This window comes from Piliocolobus tephrosceles, chromosome 5, assembly GCF_002776525.5.
Source record: "Piliocolobus tephrosceles isolate RC106 chromosome 5, ASM277652v3, whole genome shotgun sequence".
Classification (NCBI taxonomy): Eukaryota; Metazoa; Chordata; class Mammalia; order Primates; family Cercopithecidae; genus Piliocolobus; species Piliocolobus tephrosceles.
Window position 1 is genome coordinate 50,450,466 of NC_045438.1, and position 26,936 is coordinate 50,477,401.

At 43.6% G+C, this 26,936-nt stretch overlaps 1 protein-coding gene and 1 pseudogene across 2 annotated transcripts; one reads left to right on the plus strand and one right to left on the minus strand.

Annotated features, from left to right (window-relative positions):
- Window positions 1-200: 200 nt before the first annotated feature.
- LOC111534192 (retinoic acid early transcript 1E) lies at window positions 201-2,737 on the plus strand. Of its 2 annotated transcripts, none has more exons than XM_026448943.1 (4): window positions 201-409; window positions 1,073-1,333; window positions 1,594-1,869; window positions 2,532-2,737. In XM_026448943.1, exons 1-4 carry the CDS (start codon window positions 325-327, stop codon window positions 2,702-2,704), a joined length of 795 nt encoding a protein of 264 aa, XP_026304728.1. In that variant the 5' UTR covers window positions 201-324; the 3' UTR covers window positions 2,705-2,737. The 2 variants fall into 2 exon arrangements, with proteins under 2 accessions (XP_026304728.1, XP_026304729.1); XM_026448944.1 differs by having other exon boundaries at window positions 201-405; window positions 1,177-1,333.
- Window positions 2,738-11,096: 8,359 nt separating this feature from the next.
- On the minus strand, window positions 11,097-12,688 carry LOC111523642 (annotated as a pseudogene).
- Window positions 12,689-26,936: the final 14,248 nt, after the last annotated feature.

Sequence of the window (26,936 nt, forward strand, 5' to 3'; positions counted from 1 at the left end):
ATAACCTCCAACCATCCTGCTCACACCAGAGGGGTTTTTTTTTGCAGGGGCCATGGGGACAGGAGAGGAGAGAGTGTTTATTCAAAGTTAATTTTGTTTTTAAATGTCTTCTTTTATTTTTCAATAAATAATTATATTCTGAATACTTGAAAACACTCCCTTCACAAAATTGTTCTTTAATTGGATCTCTACAGGCCTGCCCTCAGTTGTTCCAGGGTAAAGAATTTGGGCAGTGCCCACACCCACGCTGTTGGACATTTCTTCACCATATCAGTGAGGGTGTATGTGTCCACGCCCAGCTTCCTGGCTGTTACTCTCCACAGTATGCGAAGAATGTCCCTGACTTGTAGCCCGGTGCGCCTTCTTTCCCTTCTACTGTTGCTACTAACAGCCTTGGAGATCATGGTTGGTGAGTGTCCTGCGATCTCAAGACCTGGCTGAGGACAACGAGGAGGAGGGAGAAAGGTGGGGGATAGGCGACTGGGGTCTCATGCAGGCTTCAGGCAAGCAGGTACCTGCTCTTAAGGATGAGGTGAGGGAGAGGATCCCCGGATTGTTACCCCAGTTCATGGGAGACCCCAGCCGGAGGCCTTAGGCAGGGCACGGGCTCACAGGGGGCAGCTCTATAATGCTACCTCCCGCCTTCTACTCCAGGACACTTTCCTGAACATACAGGACCCCCGAGGAATTCAGCGTGTGTCCCGTGATAAATGCCTCTTTTTCCTTTCTATTGAATGTCCTGTGTGTTCAGCTAGATTTTAAGTCTCAGGAGGTCACATAGAGGTTTGTCTGTTTTGTGCCTCGGAACTTGGTAGATGTTGCTAAAAGTATTTGTGACATGAATCCTCCTGTTAACTGTGTTAACACTAAGGGGTCCCCGGTACCATCAAGTATCTCACCCCAGACAGTCAGGGGGAGATGGGAGCAGGGATCCGGAAGATCAAGGGACTCTGGGATGGAGCTGCCCCCTCTGCCAGCCTGGCCTGGTCCAGGGAGTCTTGGGTCACAGAAGCGCAGGTTCTAATGGGCCTCTTCCCCTGTCCTGGACCTCACCTGTGTCTTTCTCTCACAGGTGCTCACTCTCTTTGCTTCAGCTTCACTATAAAATCATGGTCCAGACCTGGACAGCCCTGGTGTGAAGCGCAGGTCTTCATGAATAAAAATCTTTTCCTTCAGTATGACAGTGACAGCAACATGGTCAAGCCTCTGGGCCTCCTGGGGAAGAAGGTAAATGCCACCAGCACGTGGGGAGATTTGACCCAAACGCTGGGAGAAGTGGGCCGAGACCTCAGGATGCTCCTTCTTGACATCAAACCCCAGATAAAGACCAGTGGTAAGTGTGGAATGGGGTGGGGAAACGGAGGCAGGCAGCAAGAGAGGGGAGGGAAGAGCACAGGTGGGGAGGGGCTTTAGGAGTATTTGTGTATTGATCATTGGCCCAACCATAGAGGCACAGGGGACCCAATGGGCAGGAAAGGGCAAGTCCAGACAGAAAGAATACAGGCCCCTAAATGTGCAGAGAAACACTTGACCTATTGGAAGATGATGGACCTCTCAAGAGTGGAGGATGATGGCTTTGTGTCTGGATTGCAGGTCCTTCCACTCTGCAGGTCGAGATGTTTTGTCAACGTGAAGCAGAACGATGCACTGGTGCGTCCTGGCAGTTCGCCATCAACGGAGAGAAATCCCTCATCTTAGACGCGATGAAAATGACCTGGACAGTAATTAATCATGAAGCCAGTAAGATCAAGGAGACATGGAAGAAAGACAGAGGGCTGGAAAAATATTTCAGGAAGCTCTCAGTGGGAGACTGTGATCACTGGCTCAGGGAATTCTCAGAGCACTGGGAGGCGATGCCAGAACCGACAGGTAACTGAGCCAGGCGGGAGAATGTGGCAGCTCCCTTTAGAGGTCAAAAGCCTTCCCTGTGTGGGTGTCAGCGTGTGTGCAATAGAAAATTTGATTGACTTCTCCGTGGGCTTCCTGACTGGAGAGTCGGTGACGGCCATGAGGATTTCCCACCATCCTCCCTTTCCCATCCCACCTCCCACTGTTTCTTCCTCAGTGTAGAAACCCCTTCCCATCAACCAATGATCCAGTCACCAATGACCCACCACTAAATGGTCCCAAGTCTATCTGTGTCATTGCAAACATCCAGGCCTTCTCTTCCTCTATTATAATTACCATTCTACCAGCTCTAATGCCACTTCTTAATCATGAAGCCTTCCCCACCTTCCCGACACAGAATTAAGCACCACCCATTGTGTCATCCCCCAAAGAGTTCCAACCACAGTAATCATGTGAAATTGTGTGGTAATCAGATGGGCATTTGCTACCTCTCTCAGCAGAAATCTGAGCTCCATAAGGACAAAGCAAAACCCCTATTCATCTTCATGGCCCAGGGCCTAGTAGAGTGGCTGACACATGAGCCAGTGATTATGTGGGGCACCATGTGTTCCTGGGGAAAGCAGGGGCTGAGGAAAGCATATTTTTAGGTGTCACAGGGCTTGTGCTTTTTTTTTCTTTTTTAGTGTCACCAGTAAATGCTTCAGATATCCACGGGTCTTATTCTAGCCTACCAGATACATGGATCATCCTGGGGGCATTCATCTTGTTAGTTTTAATGGGAATTTTTCTCATCATCTATATCAGGTGGCAAAAAGGTGAGTGGCAGGCTGGTCTCTGGCCGTTGAGGATGTCTTAGTCTGGTAAGGACTCGAGAGAGGTGAGCCATGGGTCTCACCCAAGACCCCACTCCCTGATCCATCTCTCTCCACAGAAATGGTGCACTGCCTTAGTCTTGAGCCCCCACACTACACAGCAGGGCTGGCAGCACAAACGTGCAGTGAGAGGAGGGACGAAGCACACATCTCTTCCTGAGAAGGGGCAAGGTCTAAGATCTGGAACACCTGATCCTTCTTCTCCTTGCCATCCGGCCCAGGGGTTCCCCCAGCATTTTGATGGAAAGTTTGTTTGCTGTCTGCGTTTTGCATGATTTATCTCAGCAAGGTTCCATCCCCTTTTCCCGTTTGCCCTGAGAAAACTCACTGGTGGTGCTTGTGGCTGCAGCGTTTACTTCCGGATAATACACAAGGTTGTGGTATAAGAAATCCTTTCACCACCCTCTAAACATTACATTGCTGAACTATATCCTACATTTTTATTAGAGATGGGGTTTCTCCATGTTGGTCAGGCTGGTCTTGAACTCCCGACCTCAGGTGATCCGCCCACTTAGGTCTCCCAAAGTGCTGGGATTACAGGGGTGAGCCATCACACCTGGCTGAGAGAACTACTATATGCCAGACACATTGCCAGACATCTTCTGCTCTTTGGTCCTGTTTCTCCGCCACTGCTCTGACACGAAGAATTCATTTCTTTCTTCCATTGCTATCCTTGTCCTCATAGTGTCCTCTCCAGATTGACCCAGGCAGACCTCAACATTTTCAAGTATAGCAATTTGGAAAAGTTAAGTAGAGCTCTTTGGTTCAAGTCACAGTTCCTAGGGCTCTCTCTGTGGAGTTCAAAGTTAAGGTTCCCTCTAAGGAGAAAAATAGGCTACTCCATCTATGACTCACTGAGGATAAATGTTTCTAATGTAAGAAATGATTCTACCCTTGTCATTGCTTAAACGAATACCATGACTCAGATCTGTGCTTTGCAGGGTCCCTGACATGAAAAGTGAGTTTGCCAAGATCAGTGTTGCAACAGGCTTGGCAAGGTATGGCTTGAGTCAGTTAAGGGCCACTGGTCCAGAAGGGGCCCGTGTGGTGGGTGGTATGATGGCAGCAGGAACCCAGGGAGTGAATATGCTCAGATGGGAAGGGGTCCCACCCACAGAGCTGCAGGCAAAGGGGTCCCACCTTAACCCCTGGTGGAAGGTGACTGAGAAGGACTTAAGTGTCCCAACCAAGCAGGCTGGGACTTCAGTGCATTGACAGTAGTGAAGGGGATTGGTGAGTAGGAAGGGAGGCAGAAGAACAGTTTTAGAAGCTGGGTCTGAACAGTAGGGATTTAAAGGAGGTGGGACCTCCATGGACACCTAGGGGTTCCTGACTCCCAGCCTCATCTTGGCAACTGAGTCTGCTGCTGAAGGGCTTCCTGTCTGGGCAGGAGCAGGTAGAGCTCAAGCACCAGTGGAGGTCAATGCCACAGCTGAGCTGAACAGAAGTGGGAGGCAGAGCAGGCCTGGGAAAGGGTGTGTTGGAATTCAAGGGGAAAAAAGTATATCTGCCACCCTTTGGGGACAGCCTCCCCCCTGTGTTGCATGGATTTCTCTGTCACAGGGAGGAGCAGCACCCAGGGAAAAAGAGCTTTGTGTGCGCATGACACATTCCTATTTTGTTGTCTCTGGCATTTCTTGGCATTGTTTCTGCCGATGTGACAAAAGAGAGAAAAAGCCGATCAAAGCTAAATGTCAGAGCAAAGGGGTTGACAGGGAGTGTCTTTTCAAATACACAGGGATATTCACCAAGAAGGACCATTTTTGGATCATAAAATAAATCTCAGCAGGGCGTGATAGCTCACACCTGTAATCCCAGCACTTTGGGAGGCCAAGATGGGCCGATCATTTGAGGTCAGGAGTTCAAGACCAGCCTGGCCAACATGGCGAAACCCTGTCTCTACTAAAAATACAAAAATTAGCCTGGCGTGGTGGCATGGGCCTGTAATCCCAGCTACTAGGGAGGCTGAGACAGGAGAATCACTTGAACTCGGGAGGCGGAGTTTGCAGTGAGCCAATATTGCACCATTGCACTCCAGCCTAGATGACAGAGTGAGATGCCATCTAAATAAATACATAAATAAACAAACAAATAAATAAATCTCAGCATATGTAAAGGGTTGAAATCATGCAAAGCATCTTGTCTGAGCGCAATGGAAATAAACTAGAAATCAATAGCAGGAAGATATCTGGAAAAATCCTCAAATGTTTGGATATCAAATAATATGCTTCCAAATAACTATATATCAAATAAAAAAGTACAAGGAAAACTAGAAAATATTTTGAAATGAATGAAAATGATAACACAAAATATCAAAATCTGTCACAGATAAGAGAATGTTTAGAGGCATCCACACTGAACTTTCTGATCTCTAAATCACCGTGTATCATTACAGCCAAATTTTTTGTTCATGCTCATCTCTCTGCCTGGAATTTTCTTTCCTACCTGACCGAATTCCAGACAGCTGTCCAAGTCCAATTTAACTGTCACCTCCTCTAAGAAGTCACCAATCTTCCTGGATAGAATTAACTACCCCCACTCATAGCTCAGAAATTCTGACCACAGAAAAGTTATCACATTGTTTTATGATTGGGTGTATGTCAGTAAACTGATGAATTCACTTGAGGACATTACTTTTGTAACCTGAGAATCTACTGTGGCTGCTATATCGTAGAAGCTCAGGACATGTGAGGACTTGAGTGGCAGCCGAAGTAAGGGTCATCTCCTGGGTATGGAGCTTGGACAAGAACCTGCACTCTTCTGTTCCATTTCACCTCAACCTTCCGCGTCCCCAACCACATCTCCACCATCCTACCTGTACCAAGTGCTAATCCCTTGAATCACCTCAGTGACTATCTTCAGCTCAATCCCAATCACAGGTCAGGAGGGAGGGCATCAGGTATACTGTGAGCAAAGCAAAGTATGAGATGGGGCCAACTGGCCTCTGGATTAGGGGCAGGGCTTTTCCTGGTATGAGGACAGGGAGAAACCAGATTGCTAAGTCTCCCCAAGACCCCTGCCAAATCTTACCGTAGAAATAAGATGAGGTGAATTTTTCTTCTCGCCTGGGCATTGACGACCTGAGAGGCTTAGCTCTGGGTCAAGTTGAGCCCTCTCTGTCCCTGGCCAACAGGAGAAAGGCAAAGACTGAATGAGTCTCGGGGACTGTCTGTGCTTTGCAAGTGGGCCCTGAGATTAACAGGGACCTTTCCAAATTAATGCATCCACAGTGGTTTGGCAAAGTCAGGCTTGATTTAAACCAGGGTCACTCTCCAGGGGAGTGTGGTCTGATGGACAGAAACACAGAGGGTGAGCAAGACACATGTTGGATGGGGCAGCAGTTTGATGATCTGACCATGGGAAAGTATATCACATGCCAAAGGTTGAGGGGTCTCTAGGCTTAATTCCTAAGAGGAAATAATTAAGAAGGCTGCCTGGGCTCCAACAAAGCAGGCTGGAGGCAGGGCCACACACACAGTGGGAGAGGGGATTGTGAGCGGAAGGGAAGGCCGAAGGTGAACCCTAGACACTCCGTGAAGACAGCAAGGACTAGAAGGTGGGATTCCTTGGACACCTGGGTTTCTGGTTCACCCGGACACAGGAATCCTGGCAAATGGCTTCGGGATACCCTTGCCCACAGCTGAAAGACTCTTGCCCCCACTGTGGGCTTTCCCACTGTGTTCCCACTGATACTTTGTCTTCCTCGGTTCTGAACCCCTAAAATCTCTGCTGGGGTCTGGGTCTAACTAATGATGAAGTAAGGGGAAAGTGAACAATCATAAACTATATGACAGAGAGGCAGGATGGGAACAATAGCAGCTGATCTCTCCCTGAGAGAAAGGTGGGAGGGGTCAGTCCTGAGCTGATCTGACCAGGGTTCTGCATTCTTTTTTCTCCTTCCTGAAGGCGGAAGATCCACCTGGAGGCGATACCACGGCGGCGGCGCGGAGTTGTTCACCTGTGGTCCTCGATCGCTGACAGCCTTGGGTCCCACTGATCTGTGCTCCCTGAGTCAAGTGGAATTACAAACCCCCTTCCAAGACTAGATGGTGCTGTCTTGGAAGTGACAGACACTAAACGTGACAGACATTAAACGTTAAAAAGAAAACATATTGATGTGACAGAAAATGTTATGGTGAGGATGGGGGTTGCGTTAGCTTGGGCAATCAACGAAGTCTGCTCTGTGGAGGTGGCACTTGAACTGAGACCTGAATGAGGGGAACCATTCATGAGAAAGTTGGAAAATAAGAGATCCAGGCAAAGGAAGAGATGTGCATGGCTTTCTAATGGAGACATAGTTGGCACGAGTCAGAGACTAAAAGAGGCTGGAGTATAAGGATCAAGGAGTAGGTAGAGAGACAAGCACTGAGGTTAGGTTCCTGGAATCCAGCCCCAGAGACTGTGATTCAGTAGGTCTGGGATGGACTTACTCCTTTGCTGAACCAATTTAATGTGTGACCTTTAAATTAAATTTAATGTGTTGCACCATCTCTCGGCCTCGGTGTTCCATCGTGACTTACAGAGAGAAGTAGGCTACCCCTCACTGAATGGCTGACAAGATAAAGTGAGAGTTATAAAGTGTCTGGTGCTAGAAGAGGCTCCATAAATTGTTCCTCTCATGGGCTTGATGAAGGAAATGTGAAACAAAGGATTTTAGTCCTTCATGATTATCTTCATAACCTCTGAAGTTATGAAGATAATCTGTGCAATAAAGATTCAAGCACTGTCAATTTTGCTGTAATGTGACATATGTGTTCCAAAACATTCCCAGCACTGTACAAAATAGTACCATAAAAACCACAAAATTTGTGGGAAAACAAGGTTAGAGGCACAACACTCAAAAAATTTTTCAGACCGGGCACGGGGGCTCACGCCTGTAATCCCAGCACTTTGGGAGGCTGAGGCGGGCGGATCACGAGACCATCCTGGCTAACACGGTGAAACCCCATCTCTACTAAAAAGTAGAAAAAATTAGCCGGGCGTGGTAGCGGGCGCCTGTAGTCCCAGCTACTCGGGAGGCTGAGGCAGGAGAACGGCGTGGACCTGGGAGGCGGAGCTTGCAGTGAGCGGAGATCGCGCCACTGCACTCCAGCCTGGGTGACAGAGCGAGACTCTGTCTCAAAAAAAAAAAAAAAAAAATTCAGTGCATATTTTTTAAAAGATAGAGCTGGGCACAGTGGCTCACATCTATAATCCCAACACTTGGGGAGGCCTAAGAAGGAAGATCACTGGAGCCCAGGAATCTGAAGCTGCAGTGAGCCATTGCTCGTGAGATTGTGGACCTGTGATTCTACCACCAGCTCACCTGGTTCCAACACCCCCTCCTCTATGTGTGAGAGGGAGAGAAGAAAAGTGAGGGAGAAAAGAGAGATAAGCAAAGAACAGAGAGGAAAAAATGGAATTAAGAGGAAAGTGGGGAAATTAAACAGAGGAGAGGGCATGGATCCAAGGGAGTTGGAAGAGTTGCAGCTTGTGGATTAGTATGCAGTGGAGGAAGAAGGGTTGTTGGAAACCATTTGGGAGGTAGTACAACCAGACATGGATGAGAGTGACACACATGATGAACTAAGGCGTCTGGAAGCTGGCTGGGGTGCCTGCCAGCAGGTATTGTGTATTCCTACATAGCTTGGGTCAGCTGGGTGAATGCAGTTTTCTCTATTCACCATTTCTCACAGACTAAGTCACTCAAGCAAACGTGCATTCACATTACACTGACATTCGTCCCTAACACATCATTTGCATTGGAATAAAGTATGGTTTTCAAACAAGCTGGTATAGCAGAACTGACTGCATAAATTATGTGAGCACAATGCAAGTAATTCTTTATTTTATTTTATTTTATTTATTTTATTTTATTTTATTTTATTTTATTTTATTTTATTTTATTTTATTTTATTTTTTGCAGAGTCTCACCCAACTTCCAGGCTGGAGTATAGTGGCGCAATCTCCGCTAACTGCAACCTCGATTTCCCAGACTCAAGCGATTCCCCTGCCTCAGCCTCCTGAGTAGCTGGGATTACAGGCATGTGCCACAACGCCTGGCTAATTTTTGTATTTTTAGGCGAGACAGGGTTTCACCATCTTGGCCAGGCTGGTCTCAAACTACGGAACTCAGGTGATCTGCCCTCCTTGGCCTCTCAAAGTGCTGGGATTATAGCATGAGCCACTGAGCCCAGCCACAAGTAGTTCTTTTCTGATAAACACTTTAACACTGAATGCAAAAAAAAAAAAAAAAAAAAATTGTGTGTGTTACTTTTTTTTTCTATTTCACTTTAAACTAGACACACCAAACATGTTTCTAAATAAATGTAATATGGAAATCTTTCTTTTTCTCCTCCATTCTCAGTGAGGATATAGTTGTAAATTCTTACTTTCTGATAATTTTTATCAGATCTTTACAAATTATAAGCTTATTTGCAACTCTGTTTTCAGACTATCCCTTCTTTCACTAATCATGAAACTGAATTAAATAGGTAGCTTTTATTGAGTTTTGTTCTTTTATTTTTATTTTCATAGTTTTACAAGAATATAATGTACGTAATCTGTCTTCCATTTCAAACCTAATGTGTTCCTAATTTCTTCTTCATAGTTTCAACAAACATAAAGGTAACAATTCAAAGCACCTGTCGCTTCAACAAGAAGATATTTTACATATTTAAAAAAACAGATAACAATTTTGAAATACTTGCTATAAGAATAAAATTGTATCTAATAAGTAGAACTAAAATTTTGACTGATGTTGCAATAGATTTGGTGGGGGCTTTTTTTGTGGGGTTTTTGCTGTTTTTGTTTTGTTTTGTTTTGTTTTGTTTTGAGACAGTCTTTCTCTGTTGTCCAGGCTAGAGTACAGAGGTGTGAACGCAGCTCACTACAGCCTTGAACACCTGGGCCAAAACGATCCTCCTGCCTCAGCCTCCCATACTGCTGGGTCCACAGGTGTGAGACATCCCACCCAGCTAATTTTTAGATTTTTTTATAGAGGTGGGCATTTTACTATGTTGCCCGAGCTGGTCTCAAACACCTGGGCTCAAGTGAGCCCCTGCCTCAGCCTCCCAAATTACTAGGATTGCAGGCATGAGCCTCTGTGACTGGCCTCTTTATTATTATTATTATTATTATTATTATTATTATTATTTTGAGACAGAGTTTTACTCTGTCACCCCGGCTGGAGTACAGTGGCACAATCTCACTCAGCTCACTGCAAGCTCCGCCTCCCAGGTTCACGCCATTCTCTTGCCACAGCCTCCCGAGTAGCTGGGACTACAGGCGCCCGCCACTGCGCCCGGCTAATTTTTTGTATTTTTTTTTTTTTTTTTTTAAGTAGAAATGGGGTTTCACCCTGTTAGCCAGGATGGTCTCTATCTCCTGACCTCGTGATCTACCCGCCTCGGCCTCCAAAAGTGCTGGGATTACAAACGTGAGCCACTGCGCCCAGCCTATTATTGTTATTATTATCTTATTTTTCAAACTAGGGAAAAAGCTATGCAGTAACAGAAAATTCTAGTTATATTTTAAAAAGGATTACAAGAGAAACATATTAATGCAATTGTGGTTTTCTCTTTTTTATAACTTTAACATTTTAGATTCAGGGAGTACATGTGCAGTTTGTTACATGGATATATTGTGTGACACTGAGGTTTGTGATGTGAATGATCCCAAGTAGTGAGCAGCAGCACAGTACTCAATGGCAGTTTTTCAGTCCTCCCCTCTCTCCCCCTCTCATAGTCCCCAGTGTACCCAAAGCTCAGCTCCCACTTAAGAATGAGAACATGTGGTACTTGGTTTTCTGTTCCTATATTAATTCACTTAGGATAATGGCCTTCAGCTGCATCCATGTTGATACAAAGGACACAATTTTGTTCTTTTCTATGGCTGCATAGTATTCCATGGTGCGTATGTGCCACATTTCCTTTACCCAATCCACAATTGATGGGCACCTAAGTTGATTCTGTGTCTGCTATTGTGAATAGTGCTGCAATGAACATGTAAGCATGTGTCTTTTCGCTAGAATGATTTCTTTTCCTTTCAGTATATGCCCAGTAGTGAAACTGCTGGGTCAAATGGCAGTTCTGTTTTAAGTTCTTTGAGAAACCCCTGAACTGCTTTCTGCAGTGGCTAAACTATTTTACATTTTCACCAGCAGCGTAAAACGCTCCCTTTTCTCTATAGCCTCATCGCCCATATGCTATTTTTTTACTTCCCCCCCCCCCCCCCCCAAAGTCTCAAATTTTATTTAAATAGCCTCCAGGGAGAACAGAGTGGGTCAGTCACTACCCCTTCCTTGTAAAGTCAATTAACCAAACCAAGGAGAGTAAGTGCACCCTGCGGCCAGCCTGCCAGCCAGTCATGTGATAGGCGGGGTGCCTCTCAATGCGGCTAGCAGCCGCGACTACGGCCCCAGCTAGCTGCTGGGGGAGCATCCACAGTCAATCAGGGTTCTTGATGGTTTCATCCACAGACACGATCAGGCACACAGTCTCAGAGGCCACTGCCAGGGCATTGATCCATACCAAAGCTGGCTCCCACGCGAAGGCCTCAAAGTTGTCAGCAATGTCCTCGTTGTTGATGTCCACCTCATATCACATGGCCCTGGGTATGCCATGCTTGCAGCTTGTTGAGAATCGCTGTGGCCCCAAAGCCAGCATTGTTCTACAGCTGGAATGACACAGTCTCCAAGGCCTTGGCATATGCCCCAATCAACAGCTGTTGCTTTCATGGAATAGTCCTTGAGGAATCCTGGAGGTACTTGAATAGCACCCTCTCAATAGCCCTGCCACCAGCCACCACTGACTCATTCCTGATGGGCCTCCTGATGATCATGATGACATCACGCAGGGACCACTCTGTCTCCTCCATAAACTGCTCACTACCGCCATGGAGGATGAAGGTGGATGTTGTGGCTTTGAGGCAGCCAGTAAAGAAGTTGTACCTCTCACCTTTAATCTGGGTCTCTTCAAACACCTGGCATCGACCCAGCACATCTGCTGAGAGAGCATTCGCACTGGTCTGGATTGAGGCTTCACAGGCCATCACCATCCTCTTCAGATTATCCTTAGGTACTCGGCCAGCACAGAACATTTCCGTCAACAAAGTACTGGGTGGCCACGTCCCCAGTGGGGAGGTTGGACAAGACAACTTTGGCTCCAGAATGATGGATCCTCTTTAACTTGTCATAGAGAATGTTCTACTCAGCATCAACAATCACCTGATAATCCTCAACTGTGTGGACTTTTATCTCAGCATTATCTTTCTCAGCTTTCAACTCGAGCTCAACATTCAAAAGGGCAATCTAGGGATTTTTGGGGGGGTTGCATTTCAAACCCAGCATAAGAGAAAGTCTTCTTAAATGCAACACCAGCTGGGCTCCACCCTGTACCTTCTTGATTCCAATCATTTTAATCTGCAGCAAATCATCACACATCATCACTGCATCCACCACCATCTTAACAAAGAAAGCTTTCTGCTGTGAGATCAGTTGGAGCTCAGAGCGGTCCTGGCACACTACTCCAGCGGCCTCCTCTGCTCCACTTTATCTCCCTTCTTCACAGTCACAGCAATCTCTTTGATCATGTTAACTGCCAACTGGGTGACTGTGCAGACAGCTTGAATGTGAGCTGAGGGTATAAACCTTCCTTCACCTACAGTTTCACCTGCTTCAGAAACTCTGCAGCCAGCAAGGTCACCGAGGTGGTGTCATCACTGACCTCAGTGTCTTGGGATTTGGCAATGTCCACTAAAGTCTTTGCTGCAGGATGGACAACATGAAGTTTCAGAATTGTGGCCACATCGTTAGAAATTGTTGCTTTGCCTCTGCCATCCACAATAAGGTTGTCCACGCCACAGGCACCCAGGTTGGCTCTTACAGCCTTGGCAATCACCTGGCAGGGACTGATATTATTCTCAAGCTGGGAGATGCCTTGGGAGCTATCAGTCCCCTCTTTCAACAGGATAATTAGTGTGGGCATCATTTTGGAAGCTTATTCAGTGATCCACTACTCTCCTCTCTTCTCTGTGACAGGTCTGCCCAGCAACCCACCAGAGTTTTGAATTTTTAATAATCACCATTCTGGCTGGTGTGAGATGGTATCTCACTACAGTTTTGATTTGCATTTCTCTGATGATTAGTGATGCTGAGAATTTTTTCACGTTTTTTGGCCACTTTGTATGTCTTCTTTTGAGAAGTGTCTGTTCCTGTTCTTTACCCATTTTTTCTTTTTTTTATTTTAATTTTTTTATTATTACACTTTAAGCTCTAGGGTACATGTGCACAATGTGCAGGCTTGTTACATATGTATACATGTGCTATGTTGGTGTGCTGCACCTATCAACTCGTCATTTACATTAGGTATATCTCCTAATGTTATCCCTCCCCCCTCCCCCCTCCCCACAATAGGCCCCTGTGTGCGATGTTCCCCCTCCTGGGTCCAAGTGATCTCATTGTTCAATTCCCACCTATGAGTGAGAACATGCGGTGTTCGTTTTTCTGTTCTCGCGACAGTTTGCTGAGAATGATGGTTTCCAGATGCATCCATGTCCCTACAAAGGACACGAACTCATCCTTTTTTATGGCTGCATAGTATTTCATGGTGTATATGTGCCACATTTTCTTAATCCAGTCTGTCACTGATGGACATTTGGGTTGGTTTCAAGTCTTTGCTATTGTGAATAGTGCTGCAATAAACATACATGTGCATGTGTCTTTACAGCAGCATGATTTATAATCCTTTGGGTATATACCCAGTAATGGGATGGCTAGGTCAAATGATATTTCTAGTTCTAGATCCTTGAGGAATCGCCACACTGTTTTCCACAATGGTTGAACTAGTTTATAGTCCCACCAACAGCGTAAAAGTGTTCCTATTTCTCCACATCCTCTCTAGCATCTGTTGTTTCCTGATTTTTTAATGAGTGCCATTCTAACTGGTGTAAGATGGTATCTCATTGTGATTTTGGTTTGCATTTCTCTGATGCTTTGCCCACTTTTTCATGGGGGTTATTTGGTTTTTGCTTGTTGAATTGTTTAAGTTTCTTACAGATTCTGGATATTAGACCTTTGTTGACTGCATAGTTTGCAAATATGTTCTCCCATTCTGTAGGTTGTCTGTTTACTCTGTTGATAGTTTTTTGTTTTTTTGTTTGTTTGTTTGTTTGTTTGTTTTTTGCCCTGCAGCTCTTTAGTTTAATTAGGTTTCACTTTTCAACTTTTGGTTTTGTCACAATTGCTTTTGAGGACTTGTTATAAATTATTTCCAAAGGTCAATGTCCAGAATGGTATTTCTGAAAATTTCTTCTAGGATTCTTATAGTTTGAGGTCATATATTTAAATCTTCAATCTGGCTGGGTGTGGTGACCCTCACCTGTAATCCCAGTACTTTGGGAGGCTGAGGCAGGTGGATAACCTGAGGTCAGGTGTTTGAGATCAGCCTGGGCAACATAGTGAAACCCAGTCTCTACTAAAAATACAAAAATTAGTTGAGTGTGGTGGCAGGAACCTGTATCCCAGCTACTCGAGAGACTGAGGCAGGAGAATCGCTTGAACCCAGGAGGCAGAGATTGCAGTGAGCTGAGATCGTGCCACTGCACTCCAGCCTGGGTGACAAGAGTGAGACTCCTCAAACAATAAAAAATAAGTAAATCTTCAATCCATCTTGAGTTGATTTTTGTATATGGTGAAAGTTAAGGGTCCAGTTTCATTTTCTGCATATAAATAGCCAACTATCCCAGCACCATTTATTGAATAGGGAGTACATTTTCCCATTGCTTATTTGTGTCAATTTTGTCAAAGATCAGATGGTTGCAGATGCGCAACTTTATTTCTGGGTTCTCTATTCTGTTCCAGCCATTATCCTAAGTGAATTATGCAGGAAAAGAAAACCAAATACTGCATATTCTCACTATATACCAGTACCATGCTGTTTTGGTTACTGTAGCCTTATAGGATAGCTTGAAGTCAGGGGATGCCTCTCCTTTTTTTTTGGGGGGGGAGCTTAGGATTGCCTTGCAGTTCCATATGAATTTTAGAATAGTTTTTTTCTAATTAGGTGAAAAATAACATTGGAAGTTTGATAGGAATAGCATTGAATCTGTAGATTGCTTCAGGCAGTATGGCCGTTTTAACGGTACTGATTCTTCCAACCTATGAGCATGGAATGTTCTTCCATTTGCTTGTGTCACCTGTGATTTCTTTCAGCAGGATTTTGTAGTTATCCCTGTAGAGATCTTTCATCTCCTTGGTTAGATGTACTTCTAGAGGCGTGTGTGTGTGTGTGTCTGTGTGTGTGTGTTGTAAATGGGATTGCATTCTTGATTTGGCTCTCAGCTTGAACATTATATTTTCATACATTGATTTTGTATCCTGAAACTTTACTGAAATCATTTACCAGTTCTAGGAGCCTTGTGGCAGAGTCTTTAAGGTTTTCTAGTTATTATCATATCGACAGTGAAGACAGACAGCTTGACTTCTTTTCCTATTTGGATGTCTTTTCTTTGTTTCTGTTGCCTGATTGCTCTGGCTAGGACTGCCAGTGCTATGCTCAACAGAAGTGGTGAGAGTGGGCATCCTTGTCTTGTTCCTGTTCTTAAGGGGAATGTTTCCAGCTCTTGCCCATTCAGTATGATGTTGGCTGTGGGTTTGTCATAGACGGCTCTTACTATTTTGAGGTATGCTCCTTCAGTGACTAGTTTGTTGAGAGTTTTTGCCATGAAGGTATGTTGGATTGTATTGAAAGCTTTTTCTGCATCTATTGAGATGATCATATGGTTTTTACTTTTAATTCTGCTTATGTGGTGAATCATATTTACTACTATGCGTATGTTAAACCACCTTGCATCCCAGGAATAAAGAAAATAGGCAGCTATTGTCAGGCAGTGGACAACAGAGAGTGCAAGACTGCTATCCTTGAGAGAAGGGAAATTCCCATGGTGAACCCTACAACTGTCTGCCTGGGGACAGCTCCCCATGGTGCAATGAGCTGAAGTCCAAGCAAAGCACAGGACTCTCACTAGGTGTAGAAGGGAGAGATCAGAGCTTGGGGCAGCTAAAGTGGCTGGAATGTGCAGGACAGGTCACTGAAGAGGGAACTGGTAAGTGGAGAGGAGGGGTAGAAGTCTGTGTGGGAGTCCTTGGCCAAGTGGTGCTTGCTCAGTGAGACCTCCTAAAGCCTGCCAGAGAACCACTGCTATGGGGTTGAAACAGAGACAGTAGGGGCAGAGCAATGTTGTAGGACGTTGGGGGAGGAGACAGGAGAGATGTTAATACTTTATTAACACCATGAACATCCTAAGGCCATTGCTTAGAAATAAGGGTCATGTCCCAGAGTGAGACCTACCCAACGAAGCTTAAAATCAATCCCTGTCAAGATGAGCAGGGGAGAGAGAGTTTTGAGGTTGTATTTAGAAGGCCATAGGAACTGATCTATACACAGATCTACCTAATAGAGCATAAAACCTAGCCTTCTAAAGTGCAGGATAGTTAACAGGTCATTGAATTGCCTACTGGAACAAAAATCAACACAGTTCAGAGGAAAATAACAGAATACAGAGTTTCTACAAGTGTCATCAATAATAGCCAAGATATAATAATGAAAAATCTCTGGACGGTATGGTGGTTCTGAAAAATGGCTGCCAATTCTTTGACACACTTCCCATCAAGAGGCAGAGTCTCTGTCTTTTCCCCTTGACTCTCGGTGGGTGCTATAGTCTCGATGTGTCCCCCAAAACTCACGTGTCAGAAACTTAATCCCCAGTGCAACAGTGTTGGGATGTGAGACCTTTTGGGAGATGTTTAGTCAGACCACTCAGGCCAATGGTGTGAGAAAGCCAAGCCACATGTTGGTAGTAAAGCCAGTGGGCCTAGATATCAAATCATCCTAACCCCGGCATCAGACATGCTAGTAAAGGAATGTCCATGTAATTCCACCAAGAATCGAGTCACCACTTTCTGGTCTTCCCAGCCACGGAACAGAGACAAACAATACTTATTGTGCCCTCTCCAAATTTCCTGACCCACAGAATCTATGAGAACCCATAAAACGGTTGTTGTTTTAAACCATTAAGCTTTGGAGTAGTTGTTTAGTTTTGTTTAATTTTACAAAGCAAAAATAATCAGTGCAACCTGCAAAGTAGCAGGAAAATGTTACTCAAGAAAAAAAGCAGTCAATAAAAACAAACTGAATGAATCCAGATGTTGGATTTAGCAGACAAAGCTTTACTACGTACACATTCATTCATGTCATCTGAAAAGAGAAACAGTTTTATGTCTTTCTCTCCAGTCCTCTCCAGTGTCTGGTCCCTACCCCTTTCCTATCACCTATTCAATCAGAAATACTGTCAGCTCCCAGTATTTTATAGGTGCCATGGAAACTTAGGTGCTTGGGCATTTGGGTATTTCTTTTTTGGCAAAAGGGATGATATTCAGATTAACCAGGGAGAGCAAACACTCGTTAGGGGAGGAACGAACATCAGGGAGTCCTAACTGCTCTCGGTGAGCCCAGGTTTCCTAATCTACATGAATGACAGCCCCAGATACCAATTTGCAAATGAGAGGACTGGACCATTGTTTGTGATCTTTGAGAGATGATGGACATTATCAAAGGTGTCTAGACTACAGAAATGGGCAAAAGTTATTCCAAACATCAAGAGAGGAGTATAGTTTATTTTGCAAAGACTATACCAGCAAAGACTATACCAGTCCACTATCAATCCTGTACAAAATTCTAGCAACAGTTTTTGAGGGCCTATTTGGAAAATTCTGACAAAAAAAAAAAAAGAAAAAAAAAAAACAACTCTCATCAGAACCTTAAATTGCTTACTAAATTCCCCAGTATATTTTTATTTTTTAATTGCTGTTATAAATTGGCAAGTATGAGAACACAATAGCCTCAACCCCAAGATTTTTGACAATTTTGCACATGTTTGTGGAGAAGATGGAAATATATGGGCTGGATAAGGGCAATTGGGTGGATTAATAAACTAATAATCGCCAGGCACAGTGGCTCACGCCTGTAATCCCAGTACTTTGGGAGGCCAAAGCGGGCGGATCACCTGAGGTCGGGAGTTTGAGACTAGCCTGACCAACATGGAGAAACTCTGTCTCTACTAAAAATACAAAATTAGCCAGGCATGGTGGTGCATGCCTGTAATCCCAGCTACTTGGGGGAGGCTAAGGCAGGAGAATCGCTTGAACCCGGGAGGCGGAGGTTGCTGTGAGATAAGATTACACCATTGCACTCCAGCCTAGGTAACAAGAACGAAACTCCATCTCAAAAAAAAAAAAAAAAAATTAAAATTAAATAACCTAATAATCATAGTCAGAGGATTCAAATTAACGAATTGATATCAATGTTGGCATAAGTTTTTAATGAAGTGTCTTAAGGCTCTCCCCTTGGCCTTCTCATAGTCCATATTTTACATAGATTTCTTGGATGAAGACATAGAAGGCAGGATCATCAGTTTATAGAAGATACAAAGCCAGGTGAGCAAAAAGTATCTTGAAACAAACAAAATGGAACCACAACATGGCAAAACTTATGTGATGCAGTAAAAGCAGTTCTAAGATGGATGTTGCTATTGTCTGGATGTGTTCTCTCTAAAATTCAGGTGTTACCAATGTGACAGTCTTAAGAGGTGGGCCTTTAAGAGTTGATAGGTCATGAGGGCTCCTCCTTCCTTGATAGAATTACTACTCTTATAAAAGAGGTTTCACGTACCATTTGGCTAGCTTGCCCTTCTGCCTTCCACCATGTGAGGATGCAGCAAGAAGGCTGTCAGTAGACACCAAATGCCAGTGCCTCGATCTTAAACTTCTCAGTTTCCAGAATTGTGAGAAAATAAATTTATGGTATTTATAAATGACCCAATCTCAGGTATTTGTTATAGCAGCACAAAACAGACTAAGAGAGGTGTTTATGGCAATAAATGCCTAGATTAAAAAAGATTCAGCAGAACAGTAAGTCTAATAATTAAATACTAAAAAAAGAAAAAAGAAAGATCTCAAATAATGTAACTTTAAATCCCAAGGAACTAGAAAAAAGAAGCAAACTAAGCCCAAAGTCCGCAAAAGGAAGGAAATAATAAAAATTAAAGCAGAAATCAATGAATTTGAGACTAGAAAAACAATAGAAGCGATAAACAAAACGAAGAGTTGGTTTTTTGAAAGATAAAATTGACAAACCTAGACTAGATTAATGAAAAAAAAAACAGAGAAGACTCAAATGATTAAAGTTATAAATGAAATAAAATTGTGAATGAAAGAAAGACATTACAATTGATATCACAGAAAGACAAGATCATAAGAGACTACTATAAACAATTGTGTGCCACAAATTGGATAACCTAGAAGAAATGGATAAATTGCTAGAAACATAACCTATCAAGACTGCATCATGAAGATAGAAAATCAGAATAGAACATTAGTGAGTAAGGAGATTGCATCAACAATCAAAAATCTCCTCATGAAGAAAAGGCCATGCTCAGATAGCTTCATGAGTAAATTCTACACGACATTTAAAGAAGAAATAACATCTATTTTTCTCAAAGTCTTCCAAAAAAATTGAAGGGCAGACAGCACTTCCAAACTCCTTTTACAACGCCGGCATTACCCTCACACCAAAGCCAGATAAGAAGAATATAGGAAAAGAAAATTACAGGCCAATATCCCCAGTAATCACAGATGCAAACATTCTCAACAAAATATCAGCAAACTGAATTCAACAGCACATTAAAAAGATCATACACCATGATCAAGTGGGATTTATCCCACTGGGATGCGAGGATGGTTCAACATGCAAAGCAATAAATGTGACATACCATACAAATATATTGAAGGATAAAAATTATACAATCATCTCATCAGACACAGAAAAAGCATTTGATAAAATTTAGCATCCTTTTATAATAAAAACTCTCAACAAATTAGATATAGAAGAAATGTATTTCAACATAATAAAGACTGTGTACAACAAGCCCACAGCTAACATCATACTCAAAAAGCTGAAAGCTTTCCTTCCAAAATCAGGAAAAAGACAAGAATGCCCACTCTTAGTACTTCTATTCAAGGAAGTATTAGAAGTCCTAGCCAGAGCAATGAGGCAAGAGAAGAAAATATTCAGATGAGAAAGGAAAAAGTTAAATTGTCTCTGTTTGCATATGACATGATCTTATGTATAGAAAACTCTAATAATTACTCCCCCAAACCATTAGAACTAATAAATAAATTCAGTAGGCCAGGCATGGTGGCTCACAACTGTAATCCCAGTACTTTGGAGGGCTGAGGCAGGATGATTGCTTCAGGCTAGAAGTTTGAGACCAGCCTGGGCAACATAGTGAGATCCTCATTCTCAGGAGGCTAAAAGTGGGAGGATCACTTGAGCCCAGGAAGTCAAGGCTGCAGTGAGCCATGATTGTACCACTGCACTCCAGCCTGGGTGACAGAGTGACCCTGTCTCAAAAATAAATAAGTTAAGTTAATTCATACAGCAAAGTTGTAGAATACAAAATCAACATACAAAAATCAGTCGGATTTCAATACAGTAACAATATATTATCTAAAAAATAAATTAAGACACATTTGTAATTGCATCAAAAAGCAAACAATACTTAGGAATAAATTTAATCAAGGAAGTAAAAGGTCTGTACACTGAAAAATACAGACATTGATTAAAGAAATTAAAGTAGACACAAATAAAAGGAAAGATATCCTGTGTTCATGGATTGGAATAATTAATATTTTTACAATGTCCATACTACACAAAATGTTTTACAGGTTCAATACAATCCCTCTCAAAATTCCAATGACATTTTTCACAGAAATAGAAAATATAATTGTAAAATTCAAATGGAACCACAAGGCTGGGCACAGTAGCTCATCCCAGCACTTTGGGAGGCCGAGGTGGGCTGTTCACCTGAGGTCAGGAGTTCAAGACCAGCCTGGCCAACATGGTGAAACCCTGTCTTTACTAAAATACAAAAATTAGCCAGGTGTGGTGGTGCACACCTGTAGTCCCAGATACTCAGGAGGCTGAGGCAGGAGGATCACTTGAACCCAGGAGGCAGAGGTTGCATGCAGTGACCTGAGATTACACCATGAACTCCAGCCTAGGTGATACAGTGCGATTCCATCTCCAAAAAAAAAAAAAAAAAAAAAAAAAAAAGGAACCACAAAAGAACTCAAATAGCCAAAGCAATTTGAGAAAGAAGAACAAAACTGGAGACATCACAATTCTTGATTTCAAATTATATTACAAAACTATAGTAATCAAAACAGTATGGTAGTGGCATCAAAGCAAACATATAGACCAATATGGGAACAGAACAGAGAACCCAGAAATAACCCCACTCATATATGGTCAACTGATCTTTGACAAGGGTGTCAAGAATATGCAATAGGGAAAGGATAGTCTCCTCGATCAATGGTATTGGGAATACTTGGTAACCATATTCAAAGAATGAAGTTGGACCTTTTTCTTACAACCTCTACAAAAGTTAACCCAAAATGTATTAAGATTTAAATGTAAGACCTGAAACTGAAACTACTAGAAGAAAACATAGGGGAAAAGCTTCTTAACATTGGTCTTGGTAATAATTTTCTTGATATGACACCAAAAGCACACAAAAGCAAAAATTAGCAACTGGGACTGTAAAAACCTTCTGCACAACAAAGGAAACAATCAACAGAGTGAAAAGGCAACCCACAGAATGGGAGAAAATACTTGCAAACAATATATCTGATAAAGAATTAACATCCAATGTTGGTCTTTAACACAGAAAGAACTCATACAACTCAATACCAAAAACAAAAACAAAACCTGATTTTTAAAAACTGTCAAAGGACACGAATAGACATTTTATTCAAAGAAAACACAAGTGGGCAACAAATACATAAAACGGTACTCCACATTATTAATGATCAGGGAAATGTGAATCAAAATCACAATGAGACATCACCTTGCATCTGTTAAAGTGGTGTTATCATGTAAAAAAAAAAAAAAACGCAAGAAATAACAAGTGTTGGTGAGTGTGTGGAGAAAAGAGAACCCTTGCACACTGTTAGTGGGAATGTAAATTGGTATAGCCATTATGGAAAACAGCACAAAAAAAAGTTCTATTAGAAACAGAGCTAACATATGACCCAGCAATCCCACGTCTAGGTATGTATCCAAAGGAAATGAAAGCAGTATCTCCAAGAGATATCTGTACACCCAAGTTTATTGCAGCAATGTTCACAATAGCCAAGATATGGAAACAACCTAAGTGTTCATTGACAGGCCAATTAAGAAAATGTGATATAGATACATAGATAGATATAGATATAGATAGATATGCAATGGAGTATTATTCAGTCACAAAAAGGAGGAAATCCTGCCATTTGTCACAACATGGGTGAATCAGGAGAACATTAGGACATTATGCTACTTATAAGTAAGTTAGACATCAAAATAAAATATTATATGAGTTCTCTTGCACGTGGAATCTAAAAAGTCAAACTTAAGCAGAGAATCGAGGCGCGGTGGCTCACACCTGTAATCCCAGCACTTTGGGAGGCCAAGGTGGGTGGATTACGAAGTCAGGAGATCGAGACCATCCTGGTTAACATGGTGAAACCCCGTCTCTACCAAAAATACAAAAAATTAGCTGGGCGTGGTGGCGGGCACCTATAGTCCCAGCTGCTTGGGAGGCTGAGGCAGGAGAATGGCGTGAACCCGGGAGGCTGAGCTTGCAGTGAGCCGAGATTGTGCCACTGTACTCCAGCCTGGGTGACAGAGTGAGACTCCATCTTAAAAAAAAAAAAAAAAAAGCAAAGACTAGAACAGTCATTGTAAGGGGATGGGGGAGATGTTGCTCAAAGGGTCAAACTTTAAAGTTGGTCAAACTTTCAGTTATAAGATGTGTAAGTTGGATCTAATGTACAGCATGGTGACTATAGTTAATAGTACTGTATTGTTTACTTGAAATTTGCTAAAAGAGTAGACCTTAAGTACCCTCACCACACATACAACACACACAATGGTAACTGTGTATGGTCATGGATATGCTCATTAATGTGATCGTGGTAATCATATACAATGTATATGTACGTAAAAAGATCATGTCATATACGTCGAATATATACAATTTTTTTTTTTGAGATGGAGTCTCACTCTGTTGCCCAGCTAGAGTGCAGTGGCACCATCTCGGCTCACGGCAACCTGGGCCTCCCGGGTTCAAGCGATTCTCCTGCCTCAGCCTCCCAAGTAGCTGGGATCACAGGTGCCAGCCATTATGCCCAGCTAATTTTTTTTTTTTTTTTGTATTTTTAGTAGAGATGGGGTTTCACCACGTTGCCCAGGCTGGTCTTGAACTCCTGACCTTGTGATTTGCCTGCCTCAGCCTCCCAAAGTGCTGGAATTACAGGCATGAGCCACCGCTCCAGCCTACAATTTTTATTTGTCAGTTATACCTCAGTAATGCTGAAAAAGGCAAAAATAACAAAGCCAGGTGGGATAGAAAGCAGGTGAGATGACAGAATGGAGATCTGCAAGCCTCATGATGTGATGAATAGATGAGCTGAGAGAGGACGATCCCAGCCAACACTTAGGAGCCTTTAGCACACACTCGCCATTGTGCCAAGTGCTTTACGTGCTGTGTTTCACTTAATCCTCACCACACTTGTGGGAAGCAAGGTGAGGCAATTATTCCTGTATTACAGAGGGGTGATCTGGTGCTTGAAGAGGGTAGGTGACTTGCCCAAAGTCACACAGCCAGCACGTGTTGGACACTGCTGTTATAAGCCACTCTCAACACTGTGCTGTACTAAGCAGGCTGAGTTGCCTGAGCTTCAATGGCATTTTAAAATTATTTAAAGGACCATCACTTGGGAGTAGGTATAGGTTGCTCTGAGTGGTCCCAAGAGAAGGAACTGGGACAGATACTTGGTAGCTACAAAACAGATTGTAACTGAACATAAGGAAAACATTCTAATGAATAGTAAGAGTTGCCCAAAGATGGAAAGAGTTTTGGTGTGTGAAGGTGAAACTAGCTCAATTTCCCCAGAGAACTGATGTTTGTCATTTTTTTCCTATTAAGCCTAAAAATGGACCTTGCTTTTCTTAATGCTTAAAACTTACATTTGTCTTATCTGAATTCCTTTTTCAGGAAAACTTCCGACTTCCAGATAATATGGAGGAAGTGAAACTCACATCACCATATCCAAATAATGAGACACCAGACTCTTCTCCTTACTCCTCCATAATTCCTGTTTTCCTAACCAACCATCTGCTTCCTGTTGACCAATTGTTCTTCCTTACCCCTCCTTATTTCCTGTTTTCCTGTGGGTAGCTACAGCCCTTCCCCACTATATACACACCCAATTTAAGTTGGTGGAAGATTTGAGACTTATCTCCACTCATCTTTATTTGGCAGCACCAAAAAAGCCTTCTTCCCCAAAAATACTTGATCCAGTGATTGGCTTTCTGTGTTGCAAGCGACGGGACCTAAACTGAACCCCTGGTGTTTCAGTAACAAAATATTGCATTCCCTACCTGTGAACTGGGGGTAATAGTAGCACGTGCTGCGTAATTGTTGTTTTAAGTAAGTGACTTGCAGAACTCAGAACGGTTCCTGGTAGTCGTAGCACAGTACTTTTTATAAGTGTTTCTTAAATTTAAAATGAAAATTAATGAACATGTCAAGCAGACATGGGACATTGCCTTAGTCAACGCAGAAGACAACTTTTCAGGATTTTCCCCAGTTACTACCATGTCCTTCCTCTAAGAATGGCCTCTCGTTCCATCCTCAATGAGGAGAGGGAAGGCCATGTTTGTAGCCCTGTTTGTGTCTCATGGTCTCTGTACACTAACCTCAGTTTAGGGTGGACACGGGACCAAGCTGGACTCATCAGAGTCTCTCTCTTGGTACTGATGGTCACTGTTCTGAGTTTCTGTTCGTTGCTGCAGGTGAGGTGAGATAAACTTAGGCTCTGTACATGGAGGGCAGAAAACGTCAGACTCAGAGAAGCGTGAATCAGATGTGCAGAGAGAAGTGGAGATCTCAGACTACTTGGTCCCAGAAGAGAGAAGCGACAACCGGAAGACCAGCTGCCTGATTGCTGAGGGTTCTGCCATGTCTGGTCCAGGCTCTCCTAAGGCCCAGCCTCATTTCCTCTCTGCCTGTGAGTGCACGTGTGTAAACACAGTAGCTATTTTTTCTTTAAACCAATCTAAAATGAGTTTCTGTTATTTGCAATCCACAGAGATTTAACTAGGATGAACCTAGATCACTGAGCTGCAAGGCAAGAACTCCATGAGAGGAATTCCAGGTAGAAGGACAAGTAGGTGCTCAGTGGAGAGATTTGAAACCAGAAAGTGTCAGGCAACTCCTGTCTTCACTCCCTCCCTTTCTCAGGGCCATGTTTGCACTGTTCTCTACTTCCTCTTTTCACTGTTCCATTTGTCCCCCTCTGCTGAACAGTTTCTCTCTGCTATCGTCCCCTTCCATGTCCCCTGGAGCTCACCTGGCTTCCCAGCTACACTTCCCTCCCTGACTCAGTTTGAGTCCATTTGCTGAGTCAGTTTGTTTCTCAATTCTGTTTTTACGTTCCTTAGGGAGAATATCTGATTGGCTCTGCTTGGGCCAGGTGTTCATTATAGATTCCATCCCTAGTGAACAGGAGGTGTGGTCACCTGGGGGTTGCGGCTGCCCCTTCCAGGGATGTGAGCAGAGCAGATCCCATGAAAGGGGTACTCCGTGAAAGGGGTATGGAGAAGGAAGAATCTTAGTGCAATGGCCACTCAGTTGGGATGCTGTAGAGGAGATTCAGGCTTCAAGTGGTTTCATGACTTCTAACCTTAGGAAAGGTCCTTCATTTCTGTTGCAATAACAACAACAACTAGCATTTATTGAGCTTCTACCATGTGTCAGATGCCCTTCTAAGCACTTCACATGCACTGATTTAACTTATTCGATGCCTGTAAAAGTATTTAAGATGGGCAGTAGTGGGGAGGGGAGGGCAACAAAAAACGATGGTCACTAGGGTGTTGCTATAGATTGGATGTTTGTAACCCCCCAAAATTCCTATGTTGAAATCTAATGTGATGACATTTGGAGGTGGAGACTTTGGGAGATGATTAGGACATGAAGGTGGAGCCCTCACAAATGGGATTAGTGTTCTTATAAAAAAGATCCCAGGCCGGGTGTGGTGCCTCACGCCTGAAATCCTAGCACTTTGGGAGGCCGAGGCAGCCAGACCATAAGGTCACAAGTTCAAGACCAGCCTGACCAACATGGTGAAACCCTATCTCTACTAAAAATACAAATATTAGCTGGGCATGGTGGCACACATGCCTGTAATCCCAGCCACTAAGGAGGGTGAGGCAGGAGAATCGCTTGAACCCAGGAGGCAGAGGTTGCAGCAAGCAGAGATTGTGCCTCTGAACTCCAGCCAGGGTGACAGAGCAAGACTCTGTCTCAAAAAAAAAAAAAATCCCAGAGAGCTCCCTAACCCTTCCCACCAGGTGAGGACTCAGTGAGAAGATTGCTGTCTATGATCCAGGAAGTGGGCCCTCACCATCTGGTGATGGTGTCTGCCAGTGTGGTCATCAGTGTCTGCCAGCACCATGATCTTGAACTTCTCAACCTCTAGAATTGTGAGGAATAAATTTCTGTTGTTTATAAGCCTCCCAGTCTGTGGTATTCTGTTACAGCAGCCCAGCTAATACACCTGTCATCTCATTCTAACATTCAACAAACTGACCTACAAAGTCCAAATCTCAATTTGATCCACTCTTACTCTTTTTTTTTTTTTTTTTTTTTTTTTGAGACGGAGTCTCGCTCTGCCGCCCAGGCTGGAGTGCAGTGGCAGGATCTCAGCTCACTGCAAGCTCCGCCTCCCGGGTTTACGCCATTCTCCTGCCTCAGCCTTCCGTGTAGCTGGGACTACAGGCGCCCGCTACCTCACCCGGCTAGTTTTTTGTATTCTTTTAGTAGAGACGAGGTTTCACCGCGTTAGCCAGGATGGTCTCGATCTCCTAACCTCGTGATCCGCCCGCGTTGGCCTCCCAAAGTGCTGGGATTACAGGCTTGAGCCACCGCGCCCGGCCGATCCACTCTTACTCTTAATGATCTATCTTATAAAAGAGAAACATATCTTCCTGCCATTTTCATCCTCACATAAAAATTCCTGGCCGGGCGCGGTGGGTCAAGCCTGTAATCCCAGCACTTTGGGAGGCCGAGACGGGCGGATCA

Excerpts from the sequence above, each read along its gene's own strand:
- LOC111534192 (XM_026448943.1), top strand. The coding sequence starts at position 325 with ATGCGAAGAATGTCCCTGACTTGTAGCCCGGTGCGCCTTCTTTCCCTT. Across the intron at positions 1,334-1,593 it reads ACCCCAGATAAAGACCAGTG|GTCCTTCCACTCTGCAGGTC; the intron begins GTAAGTGTGGAA and ends TCTGGATTGCAG. Across the intron at positions 1,870-2,531 it reads GGCGATGCCAGAACCGACAG|TGTCACCAGTAAATGCTTCA; the intron begins GTAACTGAGCCA and ends TTTCTTTTTTAG.